Source organism: Mus caroli, chromosome 10 (assembly GCF_900094665.2).
Source record: "Mus caroli chromosome 10, CAROLI_EIJ_v1.1, whole genome shotgun sequence".
In the NCBI taxonomy this organism is placed as follows: Eukaryota; Metazoa; Chordata; class Mammalia; order Rodentia; family Muridae; genus Mus; species Mus caroli.
In genome coordinates this window covers 120,590,134-120,607,080 of record NC_034579.1, presented here as the reverse complement: position 1 = coordinate 120,607,080, position 16,947 = coordinate 120,590,134, and the positions used below count along the sequence as shown (strand labels likewise).

The 16,947-nt window shown below is 49.5% G+C and overlaps 2 protein-coding genes across 5 annotated transcripts in view; both read right to left on the bottom strand.

Annotated features, from left to right (window-relative positions):
- The window catches only part of Timeless (timeless circadian regulator), a 20,554-nt gene extending 6,575 nt beyond the window's left edge, over nt 1-13,979 (bottom strand). For 3 of the 4 annotated variants that reach the window (XM_021174012.2, XM_029482824.1, XM_029482823.1), the window contains exons 1-15: nt 13,872-13,979; nt 7,239-7,405; nt 6,947-7,100; nt 6,744-6,858; nt 6,586-6,648; nt 5,688-5,789; nt 5,332-5,487; nt 4,630-4,763; nt 4,355-4,442; nt 3,703-3,879; nt 2,792-3,009; nt 2,549-2,652; nt 2,254-2,423; nt 654-779; nt 405-556 (exon numbers count right to left, since the gene is read on the bottom strand). In XM_021174012.2, coding sequence (XP_021029671.1) covers nt 405-556; nt 654-779; nt 2,254-2,423; nt 2,549-2,652; nt 2,792-3,009; nt 3,703-3,879; nt 4,355-4,442; nt 4,630-4,763; nt 5,332-5,487; nt 5,688-5,789; nt 6,586-6,648; nt 6,744-6,858; nt 6,947-7,100; nt 7,239-7,335 — 1,856 coding nt within the window. In that variant the 5' untranslated portion in view covers nt 7,336-7,405; nt 13,872-13,979. Of the gene's footprint in view, nt 1-404; nt 557-653; nt 780-2,253; nt 2,424-2,548; nt 2,653-2,791; nt 3,010-3,702; nt 3,880-4,354; nt 4,443-4,629; nt 4,764-5,331; nt 5,488-5,687; nt 5,790-6,585; nt 6,649-6,743; nt 6,859-6,946; nt 7,101-7,238; nt 7,406-9,090; nt 9,263-13,871 lie in introns of those variants that run through there. The other variant, XM_029482822.1, reaches the window with a different exon arrangement.
- Nucleotides 13,980-15,027: 1,048 nt separating this feature from the next.
- Mip (major intrinsic protein of lens fiber) overlaps nt 15,028-16,947 on the bottom strand; it is a 5,139-nt gene continuing 3,219 nt past the window's right edge. Inside the window, exon 4 of the mRNA XM_021174942.1 lies at nt 15,028-15,390. Coding sequence (XP_021030601.1) covers nt 15,202-15,390 — 189 coding nt within the window. The 3' untranslated portion in view covers nt 15,028-15,201. The remainder of the gene's footprint in view (nt 15,391-16,947) is intronic.

The window sequence follows — 16,947 nt, the reverse complement described above, 5'->3', positions numbered from 1 at the left end:
TTTTTTTTTTTTAAAGATTTATTTATTGATTATATGTAAGTACACTGTAGCTGTCTTCAGACACTCCAGAAGAGGGAGCCAGATCTCGTTACGGATGGTTGTGAGCCACCATGTAGTTGCTGGGATTTGAACTCTGGACCTTTGGAAGAGCAGTCGGGTGCCCTTACCCACTGAGCCATCTCACCAGCCCCCGGTAGAATTGTTCTTTAGTTGACTATGTTTTCTGACAATTCTCAAAAACAAAATACTCCAACCAGTGATCAGAGCTGACAAAGAGTGTTGCTTGCGGAGATCCACAGCCTCAGTTAAGACTCCTCTCTCAGAACTCTGAGAACCCCGGACCCCAGCGAAGGCCTCCCTATTCCCTCAGTGCCCAGGAGGGTGTCAGTACACAGGATTCTTACCGGGCAGATCGCAGGAGGGCCAGGGCTTGCGGGGCCTGGCCAGCCGTAAGGCAGTCTTGGATCCTCACCATGGCTTCTACCCGCTGCTCCTCCACTGGCACCTCTGAGGCCGCATCAAAGGGAACGATGGGGTCCACACTGAGCTCAGGGTCCTACAGACAGACATAGCCATGGGAGCAGGGTGAGAGGAAACCCAGACTGTCTACAAGAATATTGTCCTAAAAAGGGCAGAGTTTTCTAACCACCTACCTGGGCACACTGCAGCAGCTGCTCTGCCAGGGCTGGCCACATGGCCTCCAGCTCCCCCGGGCTTTGTGAGAAAGCAACACCCTGGTCCTGAACCTTCTTTTTCTTTTTCCTCTTTTTTCTTTTGTTCTGTGGGGAGAGCACTGTATGGTAGAGTCTGCAGAGCCACAAAGTCTCTGTCCAGCAGTGTTAGTGCAGTGTAGGCAGAGGAGCAGCCGTGGGGTGGAGAGGAGGCAGAGGAGGACGGGGAGCAGCCGTGGGGTGGAGAGGAGGCAGAGGAGGACGGGGAGCAGCCATGGGGTGGAGAGGAAGCAGAGGAGGACGGGGAGCAGCCGTGGGGTGGAGAGGAAGCAGAGGAGGACGGGGAGCAGCCGTGGGGTGCAGACGGGGCAGAGGAGGACGGGGAGCAGCCATGGGGTGGAGAGGAGGCAGAGGAGGACGGGGAGCAGCCGTGGGGTGGAGAGGAGGCAGAGGAGGACGGGGAGCAGCCGTGGGGTGGAGAGTGGGCAGAGGAGGACGGGGAGCAGCAATGGACACTGTATATTTCCTTGCCCTCAGGAGAAACAGGCAAGTCAGGGGAAGATGCCATTACAGTGGGTAAGAGCTCTGATGCAGATAAACAGAAAATGTGTATTTCCTGGAGTAAGAGTTTGCCTTTGATGTATTTGATTATGAAATCCTTGAGTCAAACATCATCCTTGAATTCCTCATCCATGTGTCTATCCTGTTTGCCTTTTCTGGGGTGGGAGGGGCTGAGACATGTAGCCTTGGTTATCCTGAAACTCACTAAGTAGATTAGGCTGCCCTCAAACTCAAGAGATCCTCCTGCCTCTGCCTTCTGAGTGCTAGGATTAAAGTCTTGCTCTATCATGCCCAGCTAACAGCAAGTGCTTTTAACCACTGAGCCAAATCTCTGCCTCAGTTCTGACACAATTTTAAACTATAGCACCCTTAAATATAGGAAGGTCCTGGCATTAAAAAACAAAACAAAAAAACTTATTACTTTGTGTGTGTGTGTGTGTGTATGTGAGAGAGAGAGAGACAGACAGACAGACAGACAGACAGATAGAGAACAACTTGGGGAATTGGTTTTCTCCTTCCATTAAGTGAGCCCTGGGGCTCTAACTCGGGTCGCTAGGCTCAGAAGTAAATGCCTTTACCTACTGAGATATCTTGCTGGTCCTGTATCAAAAACAAACATGGTTTTGCAAAGCAGAATCTGTATCCCTAAGATAGAAATTCCTTGGAGTTCTTCCTTTGGCTTTTGTTGTTGGCTTTTCATCTACTTCCAAGTTTTGAACACAATCTCAGTCTAGTGACCTGGAGATGGGTTGCTTGAGTGTATTTTAACAGTAATTGATACAGGACTAGCCTGATCTACTTAAAACTTTGTGTGTGTGTCTATAGTATGTGTGAGCCTGTGTATCTGCATTGTTCGCGAGGCTGTGTGTGTGTGTGTACACGTATGAACACATGGCAGAGTTGGCATGCCTTCCACCTTCCCTTTTAAGATAGACGAAAGTAAACCCGATGGGCAATGCCACAAGCCTCTGTCCTTCACCCTCCCCTATAGCTGTTCCCACACCTTGGGGCTGCCCTGTACCTGCACCATCAGGTTCCCGCGGCTCCGGCAAAAGCGCTCCAACATTTTGAGGAAGAGGTGGGTGGTTTCCACCAGGTCTTGAAGGAATGAGCGTGGATGGTATCTCTCATCAAACTTTCGAAAGAGTGCCAGGAATAGTTCTCGGTACTCCATCATATAGAAAATGTTGTCTGGGGGTGGGAACAAGGAAGGAACAAGAGGGTTTGGAAAAGGAGAGATGACGTCAGGACCTGGAAGAATGAGATCCTAGGCAGGAAACGGGAAGGCGGGGTCAGAGCCCGGATGGGGGCCTCACTTTTGATGATGCGACTGCTCTCCCTAACAGCCTCATCTGGGCACACGTCCATCTCGTTCACAGTGGCCAACAGCTCCTGGTAGGCCTTCAGGGCCAGGTGCATCCTGCCAAAGTGGACGGCAAAGGGTGAGCTGGAAGGGAGGCAACTAAAGGCTCTGTCAAACATAACCTTGAACAAGGAAAATGTTACCCAAGATTCTGGAATTCAGACACGGCCAAGGTACCCTGTGATCCCCCCCTCACCTGCGCGCCCAGGAGGCGGCCTCCTTGCGGTCCGTCAGCATCATCTCGTAGTAGTTGGTGAGGTTCTGCTCCACAAAGTGAAAGGTACGGATACTGAGGGTCTCAGAAACAAGGCCAGGGCGGAAGGAGGCAGCTCGGTTGAAGGCCATGAAGAAAGCCATTGCCCACATGTAGTAAGTCTCGTCATGCTGCTGAGCTCTCTCCCGAAGCAGATGATCCTGACAGGAGAGACCACCGTGGCCTCAGGGTGACTAACCCCCTGCCGGCCTTTCATGCCTGTGATGAGGACTTGGACCCTGGACTTTAACACAGTTCCCAGCCTCCTCAAACTGTTCTAGAGCCTTTCTTTTTTTTTTGGTTTGTTCGAGACAGGGTTTCTCTGTATAGCCCTGGCTGTCCTGGAACTCACTATGTAGACCAGGCTGGCCTCGAACTCAGAAATCTGCCTGCCTCTGCCTCCTGAGTGCTAGAATTAAAGGCGTGCACCACCACGCCCAGCTCCAGAGCCTTTCTTATTTAAAAAAAAAAAAGAAAGAAAGATTCTCTTTATTTTTATTTAGCGTATATGTCTCTGTGTGGGTTTGCACGCATGGGTGTGGATGTCCCTGGAGGCAGGGAATCAGATCTGAAGCTATAATTACAGGGCTTTGAGCAAACTGACTTGGGGCGTGGGAATCAAACTTTTTGGAGGAGGTGTTCTTAACTGCCAGACTATCTCTTTGTCCCATCCAGACCTTTTATATTTAGTCTTGCTAATAATGACCCACCCACCCCTTAGAATCCCCATTCTGTTCCGGGCCCCACTCTGAGGTCAGCTTTCCCTTGGCTCCTTGGCAAGCTGCCCTTCACTGGCCACGTCATCGCTCTGGCTAGCATCTCTCTGCTCTAACCCTAACTTCCTGGGCTCTCACCTTGACCGCGCCCATGAGCGGGTTGTAGCAGTTTTCCAGGAACTCAGAGCAGAAGTCTCTGAGGAAGAGTCTCACATTCAGGACAGAGCGGCGATGGACAGACAGCTCCTGGGCAGCCTGACGACGCTTGGGCACCCTCCTGGGCTGCTTTCCCAGATCTGAGCTGTAGTTCTGGAGCTGAGAGTATGGACTGAGGCGTTAGAGAAAGTCCTGGCTACCACCAAGCCTTACAATTCATTCTGTAGCCACTGTTCCAGAATTTTCTTGAAAAAGACACCTAGGAGGACATTTGTCTCTGGTGGCAGCGAGGCCATCAGTGGGCATGGTGTGGTCAATACATGTGTTCTCTCTCATGCACGTTCTAAGTCAGAAACACAGCAGCTGGACTGGCGAGATGGCTCAATGGGTAAGAGCACTGACTGCTCTTCTGAAAGTTCAGAGTTCAAATCCCAGCAACCACATGGTGGCTCACAACCACCCGTAATGAGATCTGACGCCCTCTTCTGGTGTGTCTGAAGACAGCTATACTGTACTTACATAAAATAAATAAATCTTAAAAAAAAAAAAAGAAACACAGCAGCTTTAACAGAGAGGGCCACCCTCTTAGGCCCTGTGACTCCACAGTTCCTGTCACACACAGATGCATACTCACATTGTGAAGGCCTTTGTGAAAGACGACGTCCTTCTCCCCAATAGATTTCAACCCCTGGACAATGTAGGAGCCCCCAAATCGAGAGTGCCTTCAAGTAAAGGAAAAAAGAGGGGATTCCAAAATGACTCCTCAACTCTCTCCAAGTATTAGGCCATTCTCTTTCATCAGCAGCTCTTCAAGAGTTAGCTTTAAAATGTAACCCAGCCTCAGACTGGTCCGAATGTTTGGTGTTTGCTGCTTTGGGTCAGATCACAGTGGAGCAGCCAGCCACCTACCTGTTTCCTCGCTGGAGGGCCCGAGCTCTCTTCTCCGCCATCTCCCGTTGGCGCAGCACCTCCAATTCTGCCACATCCGTGCTTCGCTCCTGAGCCAAGCGTCCCTGCCCTACTCCAGCTAGCTGCTCAGGGGTCTGGGTTTGGAATAAAGAGGGAAGGGTCAGCTAGGACAGTAATCTTTTTTCTTTTCTTTTTTTTTTTTTAAAGAATTATTTATTTTATATATATGAGCACACTGTAGCTGTATAGATGGTTGTGAGCCATCATATAGTTGCTGGGAATTGAACTCAGGACCTCTGCTCGCTCCAGCCCGGCTTGCTTCAGCCCAAAGATTTATTTATATAGGTAACTACACTGTCGCCATCTTCAGACACACCAGAAGAGGGTGTCAGATCTCATTTCAGATGGTTGTGAGCCATCATGTGGTTGTGGGATTTGAACTCAGATTTGAACTGACTGCTCTTCCTAAAGAAGAGTGCTCTTAACTGCTGAGCCATCTCTCCAGCCCCCAGGACAAGTTCGCTCCTACTCGGAATGGAAAACACAAACACTGAGAGCTATTGATAGGCCTTGGATAGAACACAGCCAGGGCTCGCATCACCTGCCCTCCTCGGGTAATCCCCCATCCCCACCAGGGCTCCTCGGGCCACAGGGTGGAAGCACATGGCAGGGAGTAGGGGACTAGCATAAGTAAGGCCCCACCTGGTCTCGGAACATGAGGGAGATAATCTCCAGCACGTGGAGGCTCCACTGCTGCTCGGCGGATGAGCTGGACAGGAAGAGGAGCAAGTCGTCCAAGCCACTGAGGTGAATTGCCCAAAGGAGCCGGTCGTGGATGCTGGCATCATCATCGATCCTCTGAGCAGGTGGGGGTGGGGGGGCATGACGACAACACAAACACACACACTCAGCTCCACTCAGGACAGCCTCCAGAGTCCCCAGCAGCTCACTCTGTGGCTAAGGCTAGCCCCCAGACTCGTAGAAGACAGAAAAACCTAAGAGAGGGGAGTTCACCCTAACCAGTGCAAGAACTCCGATGTCCCCCAAACCCTCTTCACCTTCTCCTGCTCAAGGTTGGCCGGGACGTGGAGAATATTTCTGACCAGCAGAAGGATCCGCTCGATCAGCAAGTTGTCTTCTTCTTGCCGATCCTCCCAGCCCTGGGCAAAAGGAGAAAAGACTGGCTCTAAGACTGAGCCCTGAGAATAGGGACTAAAAAGAAGGAAAAGGTATGGAGAGATGGCTCAGTGGTTTAACAATGCTCCCAACGCAATCGTGATGACTAGGAGTTCAGACCCCAGCACACACTCAACAATCCAGGAAACATCCAGAAAAACATCTGTCATTGTTTATGGCTTCTATGTGCACATGAACACACAGACACACACAAACACACACATACACCCCATTAGATAAATTTCTAAAAATACAAAATAGAAATAAAGAGCAGGCATGGTGGCACAGTTCTTTAATCCCAGCTCTCAGGAGGTGGGAGGCGGGGGGAGTCCAAGGGGGGGACGGGACAGGACCACCTCTTAGTTCTAGTCCAGCCTGGGCTGAGTGTCAAAAAAACCCAAAAAAAAAAAAACAAAACAAAATAAGAGTGGCTAGAAGCCAGGCAGTGGTGGTTCACGTTTTTAATCCCAGCACTTGGGAGGCAGAGGCAGTTGGATTTCTGAGTTCGAGGCCAGCCTGGTCTACAGAGTGAGTTCCAGGACAGCCATGGCTACACAGAGCCCTGTCTTGAAAAACCAAAAAAACAAAACAAAACAAAACAAAAAAACCAACAACAACAAAAAAAAACTCTGTCTCAAAAAAAACAAAACAAAACAAAAAAGAGTGGCTAGAAACTCCAGAATAAACTGCCTTATCTCTAAGGGCTGAGGACCTTCCCAGGCTCAGCAGAGGTGAAGTACTAACTGGCACATGGGATGTGTGTGATGCAGACTCACTCACCAGCTGCAGCAGTTCATACAAGGTCTCGCTGAGGACTCCAAATGCCTTCTCACTGGCAAAGGCCTGTGGGACAGGGAACAGTCTCGTAAGTAGCGCCTACCTTCTCTTTCCTTCCTCTCCAAACACCAACCCAGGACCTCTGCAGAAAGGCTTCTCACCTCTTTGTAGGCCTGCAGGTAGGTTAGAACCTGCAGAAAATGGTGCCGTACACTGGGGTCCTTAGGCACGCTGCCAAAACAGAGCAAGGCTGGCTGTGTCAAATTTACCATCAGCCTGCGGAGACAACGAAGACAGAGTGGTCAGGTTTCCTCGCCAACTCGGACGCCACCCGTGGTAAGAGTCGAAAGGCTGAGGAGTGAACCTGATCACGGCATCGAAGAGAGGCTTGTCCTGGCGGTGCTGCGTGAGGATTGGCAGGAGGTCGCTCTGCAGGATCTGTGCAGCTCCCAGCTGCTGCCGCACATCTCGGGTCTCATCCTCGTGCCTCAGGTATCGGATCAAATCCTTCACACTCTCTTTAGAGGACAGGATAAAACACTTACCCAGAGGGAGCTGCCTAGCCCCGTGAGTTGTTTGTACCCACGACCAGGGGAATTCACCAGACCAATTTGGTGAAGTATTTTTTTCTTCCAATTCGTCAAAAGATTACTCACCCAGGCAATCCGGCTCCTTGTGGTAAGTCCCTCCTTCCAAGTACCCAAGGGCGCTACACGTGGCTAGAAGTTCACAGTTCATCATGTACAAGTCCATACACCAGAGGCCCAACCAGCAGAATGGGCAGTAGTAGAGATGGCGGACGGAGAGGGTGAGGCCTGTGGGACTAGGAAGAGGGATGTCCGTGGTAAGGAAAATGAACAAGCTGGGCTTGCACTCAGGACCCTTAATGGCTTCGCTTCTGTCAGAGCTAAAAGTGCTGCTCCCAGGCTAGGGAAAATATATTTTTTTTAATATATAAACTAATCAACTATGGTGCCCGGAATCAAACCCAGGAAGGCTCCTGTGCACAGTGGGCACATGCTCTACCACTGAGCTACATCTGCTAGCCCCAGGGAAAGCTTTTTGTTAAGGCTTCTTTCTAGTTGACTAGAAACCAGAGAAACATGGTTCAGAGTTAAGACAACCCGGTAGGAAGCCAGATCAAGGCTGAGATGTTCACCTCCGACACTCTGCAGCCTTGGGAGGGTTAGACTGAACCCTCCATCTTCTACAGCTTCCTCATACAGCCCTAGTCTGGATATACCACAGGAGTTAGGAGTCCTAGCTTTGGGATGGCGAGATAGCTCAACGGTAAGGAAGCTTGCCACTGAGGCTGATAACCTGAGTACCACAGAACCCACTTTGTAGAAGGAGAGACCTGACCCCCACAAGTTGTCCTGCCTGCACATGTTCCACTCCCTCCGAAAGAAAATAAAAAATCCCACTCCCAGCCAAATAGTGATCATATATGAGATTTATAAATGTAAGAGCTGGGAGTCCAGAGGTATAAATGTGTGCTGTCTCTCTCCTCTCCCTCCCTCTCCCTCTCCCACTCTGTGTGTGTGTGTGTATGTGTGTGTGAGTGAAGGACAGAGGTCAATCTGATATCATTCCTCAGACACCCCCACCTCGTTTTAAAACAATAGCTCTCGGGGGCTGGAGAGATGGCTCAGCGGTTAAAAGCACTGACTGCTCTTCCGAAGGCCCTGAGTTCGAATCCCAGCAACCACATGGTAGCTCACGACCATCTATAACGGGATCCAAGGCCCTCTTCTGGTATGTCTGAAGACAGCTACAGTGTACTTATTTATAATAATAAATAAATCTTTGGGCAGGAGTGAGCAGGATTGAGCGAGCAGAGGTTGTAAATTCAGTTCTCAACAACCAGATGAAGGCTCACAACCATCTGTACAGCTACACAGTGTACTCATAGAAATAAAATAAATAAATAACTCTTAAAAAGAAAAAAAAAAGAAAGAAATCTTTGAGAAAAACAAAAAACCCCACAAAAACAATAGCTCTCACTGGGACTGGGGTGTGGGACTTGCTGACCAGTGAGCCCTCGGATCTTCCTGTCTCTGCCTCCTCAGCAATGGAATCACTGCCACAAACCACAAGCCTGGTTCTTCTATGAGTGCTGGGGTTTGAATCCAGGTCACTGCTTGTACTTTCATCAAATGACTGTCTCCTCAGACCATGCCGCTGTGCAGGACTTGACACCCCCTAGGATCTCCCAGGCTTCTGAGGCACTGACATTTGTAAAGGAAGCTCTCCCTGTCATCCAGTAATGTCAGTGGTAAGTCAGCTCTGACAGAACATGAAGTAAAGGCAGCAAGCGGGAGAAATAAACTCCCTGACTCTGCCCCAGAAGCGGCAGTTTCCTCTTATGGAGCACTTCCCCAATTATTCAGATCCCTGCGTTCTCAGCAGGTGGCACAAAGGCATAAACCCAGAATCCTGAGTGACTGGAACCTGACATGAATACCATGCGGACATGTGCACACACACACACACACACTGCATCTTTACCCACTCCTGTGGAAGATCAGGAATATGCATCAATCTTGTCCCCTGGGCATCTTCCCCTGAACCTCATCCTGCGTGTGCACCTCATCCTGCGTCGGAAGCATCCTCTAAAAAGACCTTTCCTGGCTGTGGTTCCTGGCTTTAAGCCCTGACTCCACCCCATGGGAAATGATGCTATCTCCCTGCACTCAAGTTTTACTTACATAACTGGTCTACTTCTTCACATTGCCTGCTATCCTACTACCCCACCGCCACCCCCACTGCCAACCTACTCTGGAGCTGCAAAGCCCAGCAAGCAATTTGAGGAGTGTCCTGGCTGGTTGTGTGTGTCACTTGACACAGCTGGAGTTATCACAGAGAAAGGAGCCTCCCTTGAGAAAATGCCTCCATGAGATCCAGTTGTAAGGCATTTTCTCAATCAGTGATCAAGGGTGGGGGTGGGGGTGGGGGCCCACTGTGGGTGGTGCCATCCCTGGGCTGGCAGTCGTGGGTTCTATAAGAAAGAAGGCTGAGCAAGCCAGGGGAAGCAAGTCAGTAAGTAACATCCCTCCATGGCCTCTGCATCAGCTCCTGCTTCCTGCCCTGTGTGAGTTCCAGTCCTGACTTCCTTTGGTGATGAACAGTAATGTGGAAAGTGTAAGCTGAATAAACCCTTTCCTCCCCAACTTGCTTCTTGGTCATGATGTTTTGTGCAGGAATAGAAACTGACAAAGACAAGTAAGTGGTGCAATACTCACTGAACGACAGGACTGGAAGGAGCCTTTCTTTTGGCCCGTTCGTTCTCAGAGACCTGGTCTCTGGTGAGGTAGCTTCTGTACATGCAATCCGACTCTGCTCAAAGACAGCTTTTCCAGGGAGACCACTGGTGTATTGTGTGTATGCTTAGGTGCGTATATGTATGTATAAATATGTGCATGCCCACACACATCCGTAACAGACCAAAGGCCTTTCCTATCTGTCTTTTCCAAAGGTGGGCCTAAGAAGCTGGCCAAAAAAAAAAAAAAAAAAGATGAAAGTGCTGTCTCAGTTGAAGAAAGCTTTCAACATCCAGTGTTTGCTCCATCACACAAAAAAAAAATTAAACAGAAACTCTTTTTATTTATTTATGCTTCCCCCAACTTTGGGGCAAAGTTAGTCCATGTACTCCTGACTGTCCTAGAAATCAGTATGTAGACCAGGCTGGTCTCAAACTCACAAAGATCCTCCCGCTGTGATAAAGGTGTGCTCCACCATGCCTGGGTCTGCTTTTAATCATGTTACCATGGAGGGCTGAAACTCCTACTGCAAGCTCCTTTCCCCCAGTTCGAGGGAGTGGCTGTCAGGCTGTGGGGCTCTGACCTACTTTTTCCTTTACACTGCCTCTCCATTCAAAACATCTGCAAGGGATTAGGAATGGAAGCCTGGCCCTCTTATATAACCTCCTGCCTGCTCTTATCTGCCAGAATTGTTTCTTTATCGGCTACCAAATGTTGTGACAGCAACAAAGAGGAGGCTAGCTAAATGGCGCAGTAGGTAAGAACACTTTCCACGGAAGCTCAAAGACCCGAGTTCAGATCTCAAGGATGCATAAAAAAGGTGGTGCCCCTCTGTGAGGGCCGGCTATGCCTGGACTAAGCAAGAAACAAGAAAGGCTCCGCCTCAGACTGGAAGGTGGGGGTATGGTGGGAACAGAAAAGAGTTCATCCTCCTCTTTCCAGTCTTTGCTGTAGAGTTTTAGAAGCAAGAGAATCTTATGTTTCTTTTCATTCAGTTAACTGAAACCTGTTTACTCTATCTGGCTGGCTGCACCTCTCCTAGATAGCCAATACTGTGGATGCACAACCACATGGCTCAGCTCCGTGGAATGCTTGCTTTCTCTGGCTGTGAGGACCTTCACTTAGGGACGTAAGCTTTCGTGTCCCAACACGTGAAATCCCTCACGGTTTATTCCCTCCATCTTGGAGGCCTCCTCTGCTTCTGTTATTTCCCAAAGTTCCGAGCCTATGTGCCCTTCGAGATGCAGTCCACACACCATTCCCTCATGAGCTTTTCCCTGACCACCTGCAGGTAGGGGGTGGGAAGCCTAAGAGGTCCACACAAGCTATTCTCACTCCAAGACCTGTGCCGTCTTACGTCAGCCTACCCAGGACATTTCTCTTTCTTTGCTAACCACTGCCTTATGTATTTCTGAATGCACTAAATCCATACAGGAGACACCCAGTTAAAGCCGGCAGAACGCAACTGTATGTGAGGTCAGAAGACGGTGTCTGAACATCCTTTACCAAACAAACCATGCTCAGTTTATGCCTCTTGAAAAGAGAGGGTACTGTGGCTACCATGGAGAGGTCTGCTCAGATTTCTCTTCAAGAAAATTTGTGCTGGGGCTGGAGCTCTGAGCAGCTAAGAGCGCTGGCTGTTCTTCCAGAGGATCCGGGTTCAATTCCCGGCCACCACGTGGCAGCTCACAGGAGATCAAGCATCTTCACAGGCAACTGCACAAATACATGCATAGACATGTTAACTAAAAATAAGATCTTAAAAAAGAAGGAAAGGAAGTAAGTTTGTGCTGGGGATGCAGCTCAGTTGTAGGATGCTTATCTAGCATGCATAAGGTTCTGGGTTTAATCCCAGTATGACAAAAATAAATAAATGGGTAGGTAGGTAGATAGATTAAGTACAGAAGAAAAAGAAACTAGGAACACAGTTAACACCCAGTGTAAGCACTCACAGGAATGGGACCCAAGGAACTAGAATGTAGTGTCAGGGCTCTGGTGTGGTGGGCCTTTGGTTCAATTCTCACTATGGGAAGAACCACACAGAATGACTGAGGCCAGCCTGGGCTACAGAAGACCCTTTCTCAGTTAAGAACAAAAAGCTCCACCCGTGCCCACAATATAGTCTTAATGATCTTCCCACGGTCACCTTTCAAGCTACATTTAAGTTGTGGGCTTGGAAGACTGCTCAAATGACAGTTGTGACTTCTTGACCCAGTAGCCACCCCCTTCTCCTACCTCACGGCATTTACATTTTGTGTACGGGATAGTCAAAGCAGATTGTTTAAGACGGCGAGTTTGTGAGGCACAGTTAATGATTTCCAGGGAGTGGGGCTCGGCCAGTGTTCTGAAGATGTTCCTGGTTCGTGGGGATGGAGCTCAGCTGGCTGACCAAGGATGCAGGAATTCCTGGGTCCCACTCCATTTACACTTGGTGGAATAGGACATCTGAAACCCCAGCATGGGAGACCAGTTTGGGAAACTCAGGGAGTCTCTACCTTTAAGTAAGGCAGGGAAGGAGAACTAGAGCATAGTGTCAGGGCTTGGTGTGGTTGGCCTTTGGATCAACTCTCACTATGGGAAGACAGAGAAGAGAAACATGTTTCTCAGGTGATTCTAATACAATTCAATGGACAGCTGCACTTAAAATGTCAACTCCTTGATCCCAGGGATCATGTAGGTGCTTAGTAAACGCTGATCCCTAGACTGAAGTAGACAAGTCTGGACGGTAAGGGAGGGAGGTTAAAGCTACAAATGGGGAGGAATCAGGACACACGCCAGTGAGCACACTGAGAGGGAAGAGCTGGGGAAGATTCCTGTCAGTGCAACTGCAGAAGTTACACCTGCATGTCTTCCACCAGTCCTCAAGGCCAGGACCTCTGCTCTCATCTCTTGACACTGAGGGCCATGTATGATAAACTTTGTTTACTGGCACTGATAATAAACAAAGCTACAATGCTTCTGGAACACAAAGAGAGGAGTGGCCAGTACTAGGAAGGCAGAGGCTAGGGAACATCTGTGAGTCTGAAGCTAGCCTGGTCTACACTGAGAATTCCAGCCCAGCCAGGACTAATACTGAGACCCTGTCCTTTTATTTATGATTCATCTTTCTGTGTGCTCCTGTTCAGATATCAACGTGCGGGATTCAGTTCTCTCCTTCCATCATGAGGGCCCCTAAGACTTCATTCAAATCCTCAGGCTGGTAACAAGCAACCCAACCTGCTGAGGCTTTTCGTCTATGGGGTAACCAGCTTGGAGGGCTGGATAAACTGAATTACTGGAATTTAGGGCAACTGCACTTAAGTGACAAGAACTCTCCAGCAGAGGGAGTTCAAGTACCTTGAGGTACGAACGGACGCGAAGCAAACACATCCTTTCCCTGAGGTTGGAAGTCAAACTGGATGAGAAAAATGTCAGGGACACAAGACACCCACCTGGGTAAGCAAAACCGTACGCGACCAAAATGGTGTTTCAAAGTAAATGTAAAACCACGGGCTTCAGTTTTTTTTTGATTTTTGTTTTCCAAAACAAGGTTCTAGTGACAGCATCAAAGACAAAGAAATGACACTGCAGGAAAGAAGCTTAACTAATGGCTCTTGTCGTAGCTGACACCCCTAGAGGTTGTGTCCTTCTTAGGCAAGAGGATCGAACCCAGCCTATGAAGACCCCAAAGTCTGAGAATCCTAGCTCCTGACGACCTCCAGGCCACTGTGTCTTCGGGTCTGGACTGCATGGCAACTCCCGGGAGGGTTCTGTTCTACTCTCGGAACTCGAAGATCCTGGCCTCACCGTCCCTTCCCTAGCCCGAGCTCGGGGTGTGCAGAGAGAGACCCGCGAAAACCCGGCAAGTCCCCGGCGCGCTCGCCCGGGAGCAGGATCAGAACGCGCGCGCGTGCGCGCCGGGAGCCCCGCCCCCTCCCTTCAACCGCGCGGCGGGAAAGTAGCCGCTCATTGCTCCGCTGCTCGCCGCCCCGCCGTCTCACCACCTCAGGGACGCCCGTTGTCGGCCCTGGGTCCTCCGGACACACTCACCCGCTCTCCGCGAGTCCTCTGAAGCCTCGCAGAGCCTGAGGCCCTGAGGTGCGGGGGTCGCAGCCTTTCCCGCCACTCGGCTGAGGGCGACCAGTCTGCGCCTGCGCGGGCGGGGGCGGGGCGGGCGAACGGGGTGGGGCGGGGCGAGCCGGGCAGAGCCACTGGACTCTGGACGAGAGAGGGAGGATTGGATAAAGAAGGGAACCCAAAAGGACTGTTTTATGTGAGTCGGGCATCTGCGTTAAAGTAAAAACCAAAACGCTATGGGTTTTCTACTGAATTATAATAAGAATCAAGATCGAATTAAGGGAGAATTTACAGACGTACTTCCCCTTCCAGTCCAGTGGACTATTCCAAAGTCTTAAATGGCTAGTTAGAAAAGATGTGTTTTATTTGGGAGGAAGTGGAGAGTTTGATGTTTGGGATGGAGTTTTGGGTTGTCTGTCTTCTTATAGGCATATGTTTTAAAGCTGGCAAGGTATATACAGGAAGCTCAGAATAGAAAGATCTGAAATAAATATTCCTTGTTCGTTCAGGGTCACCTGCGCCCCTGTTGAGACGATGCTGTTTTACGAACAAATACAAGATAGGGCTCCAAAAGGAAAAAAAAAATCATCTCCGAATTAAGCGTTTAGATTGAGGAGATCGATATCTGGGTCATGAGGGAGAGTTAGCAGAAAGGATAGCCGAGAGAAAAGTGAAAAGACATACAAAAATAAAAGACTATGGAGCTAGTGATAAAAGTACAGAGATGCCATTTGCAAAGTTCACTTGCGTGGTGATCTGGAAATAAAATCTTGGATTCCTCTCCCACCAGACCTCCCAACCCCTGGAATGCCTTCCCTCCTCCTTTCTTTCTGCTGTCTGCTTCCTGAGAGGAACGACACCCCACCCACCCTCCCCCGTGACCCTTCAAAAATCAAGGTGCATATACTTGAATGGAAGCAGGGTAAAGGCCAGAAACTCGGGTTCCCTGTGCTCACCAAACTGGGGTGGGAAATGACATACATGTTGACACCTCTTTCCCCTCCCCTAGCTTCTGTGCCCGCAAACTCAGACACGGCCACACGCACCCACATTCATATGAACAGTCGTGCACACACGGCGAGGGGAGCTGGAGCTGGAGCGGGGAGGAAGGGAAGTTTGCACCAACCAGTCGTGAATGCAACTTAAAAGATTTCACACAGCAAAAGGGAAAAAAAAATGAAAAACGTAAGTTAAAAAATAAAGAAGTACATGCCCCTCCCCACAGTCTCTTTCTTCATCCAAGGGCCGGTTTGGCCCTCCCTGAAACCCAGCGGCTTTCTGCCTCTCTCTCCAACTGGAGCTTTTACAGGGCCTGAGTCTTCAGTTCGACAGGTTCCCCTGTTGTACCCTCTGGCTGTCCATTGGAGTCATTGGGTCTGGCTCCCTTCAGGATAGACAGTCTCTCAGAAACACTCTTGAGCCGGGGGAAGAGGAGAAAGTCATAGAGTAGGCTGCCCAGGCCCCCTCCGATGATCGGGCCCACCCAGTACACCTGTGGGAAGAGAGGAGGCATGCTCAGGCTTCGGGACTCTTCAGGAAAACACAGCGTATCCTGCTCTCAGGCGCACAGCTAGGCATTAGTGAAAGCTAATGTAGCTTTTTGTTCTTCCTGCTGCATTTGGGGCTCTTCATGTGAAGCCTGTGGGCTAGCACTGAACAGAACACCGGCCCTCTTGGTTCCTTTGTTCGTTGGTTGGTTTTAAAATTATAGACTCAGTGGGGCTGGAGAGGTGGCACAGAGCATTCGCTGTTCTAGCTGGGGACCCAAGATCATTTCCTAGCATCTGCATGGCACCTCACAACCACCTGTGACTCCAGTTCCCAGGGATCTAAATGCTCCATCCGGCCTCCAAGGGCACCAGGCAGGCACAAAGTGCACAGACACACATGCAAAACACCCGTATATGTTAAAAAAAAAAAATACAGCTGTGCTTGGTGGCGCTCGGCTTTCATGTCCGCAATAGTGAAACAAAGCAGGAGGTTCTGTGGGAGTTCAAAGCCAGCCCGGTGTACACAGCAAGTTCAAGGTTACATAGCGAGAACTGTCTCAGAACAACAAAAGACCCAGAATAAAACAAAACAAAACTTAAATTGTCTAGAAAAATCTAGACTCAGCTGCTAATATCCCAAAACCTGTCATTTTCTTCTGGTTTACTAACCGTTTTATTTTCTTATTCCCCCATCCTACCTCTACCCACTTAGCATGCATATATTCTATTTGTTGTTATTTTTTAATTAGTCTATTATTTCTCAGAAAAAAAATAAGTTGTGGCAAAATACCCTTTATAACATAAAATGTGTCTTATTAAACATTGTTTAATATGACTTTGCTTAATACAGGATCTCATTAGCTCAAGATGACCTCAGACTGGCTGTGTAGTGGAAGACGGCCTTGAACTCCTCTGGCCCTCCTAAGTGCTGGGATAATGGGTGTGCACCACTATCAGGGTGTAGTCAGTGACGGGGAACGGACTCAGCTCTGTGCACCTTAGGCAAGCAGGGCACCCGCTGAGCAGCACCCCCAGAACTGGTTGGTTTTGTTTGTTTGTTTGTTTGGAGACAGGGTTTCTCTTGTGGTCCTGGCTATCCTGGAACTTGCTCTGTAGACCGGGATGACTTTGAAACGAGAGCTCCCACGTCTCTGCCTCTGGAGTGCTTCGATCAAAAGTGTGCACCCCACATCCGGCTCTGCAGAACTTGTTTGTGTTTGAGACACTCGCACCCCACACACTTTTGATCGAAGTTCAGCTCTGCAGAACTTGTGTTTGAGACACTCTGTAGCCCAAGCTGGTGTCAGAGTCACTGTGCAACACAGCCTATCCTCAAACTCAAGGCAGCTCTCCTCAGTTGTCCTAAGTTCTGTGTATGATCAGCACAAGCCGACGTGCCTGCTTATTAACATTTCAAAGTGTATGGGTGGCTCGATAGGGTTGAATGTGTTCACATTGTTGTGTAACTCATTCCCAGGGTTTTTTGAGTTTATAAAACTAAAGCCATCAAACTGCCTGTCTGACCCCCCCAACTCCAACCCCTGACAACCTTCTCCTCT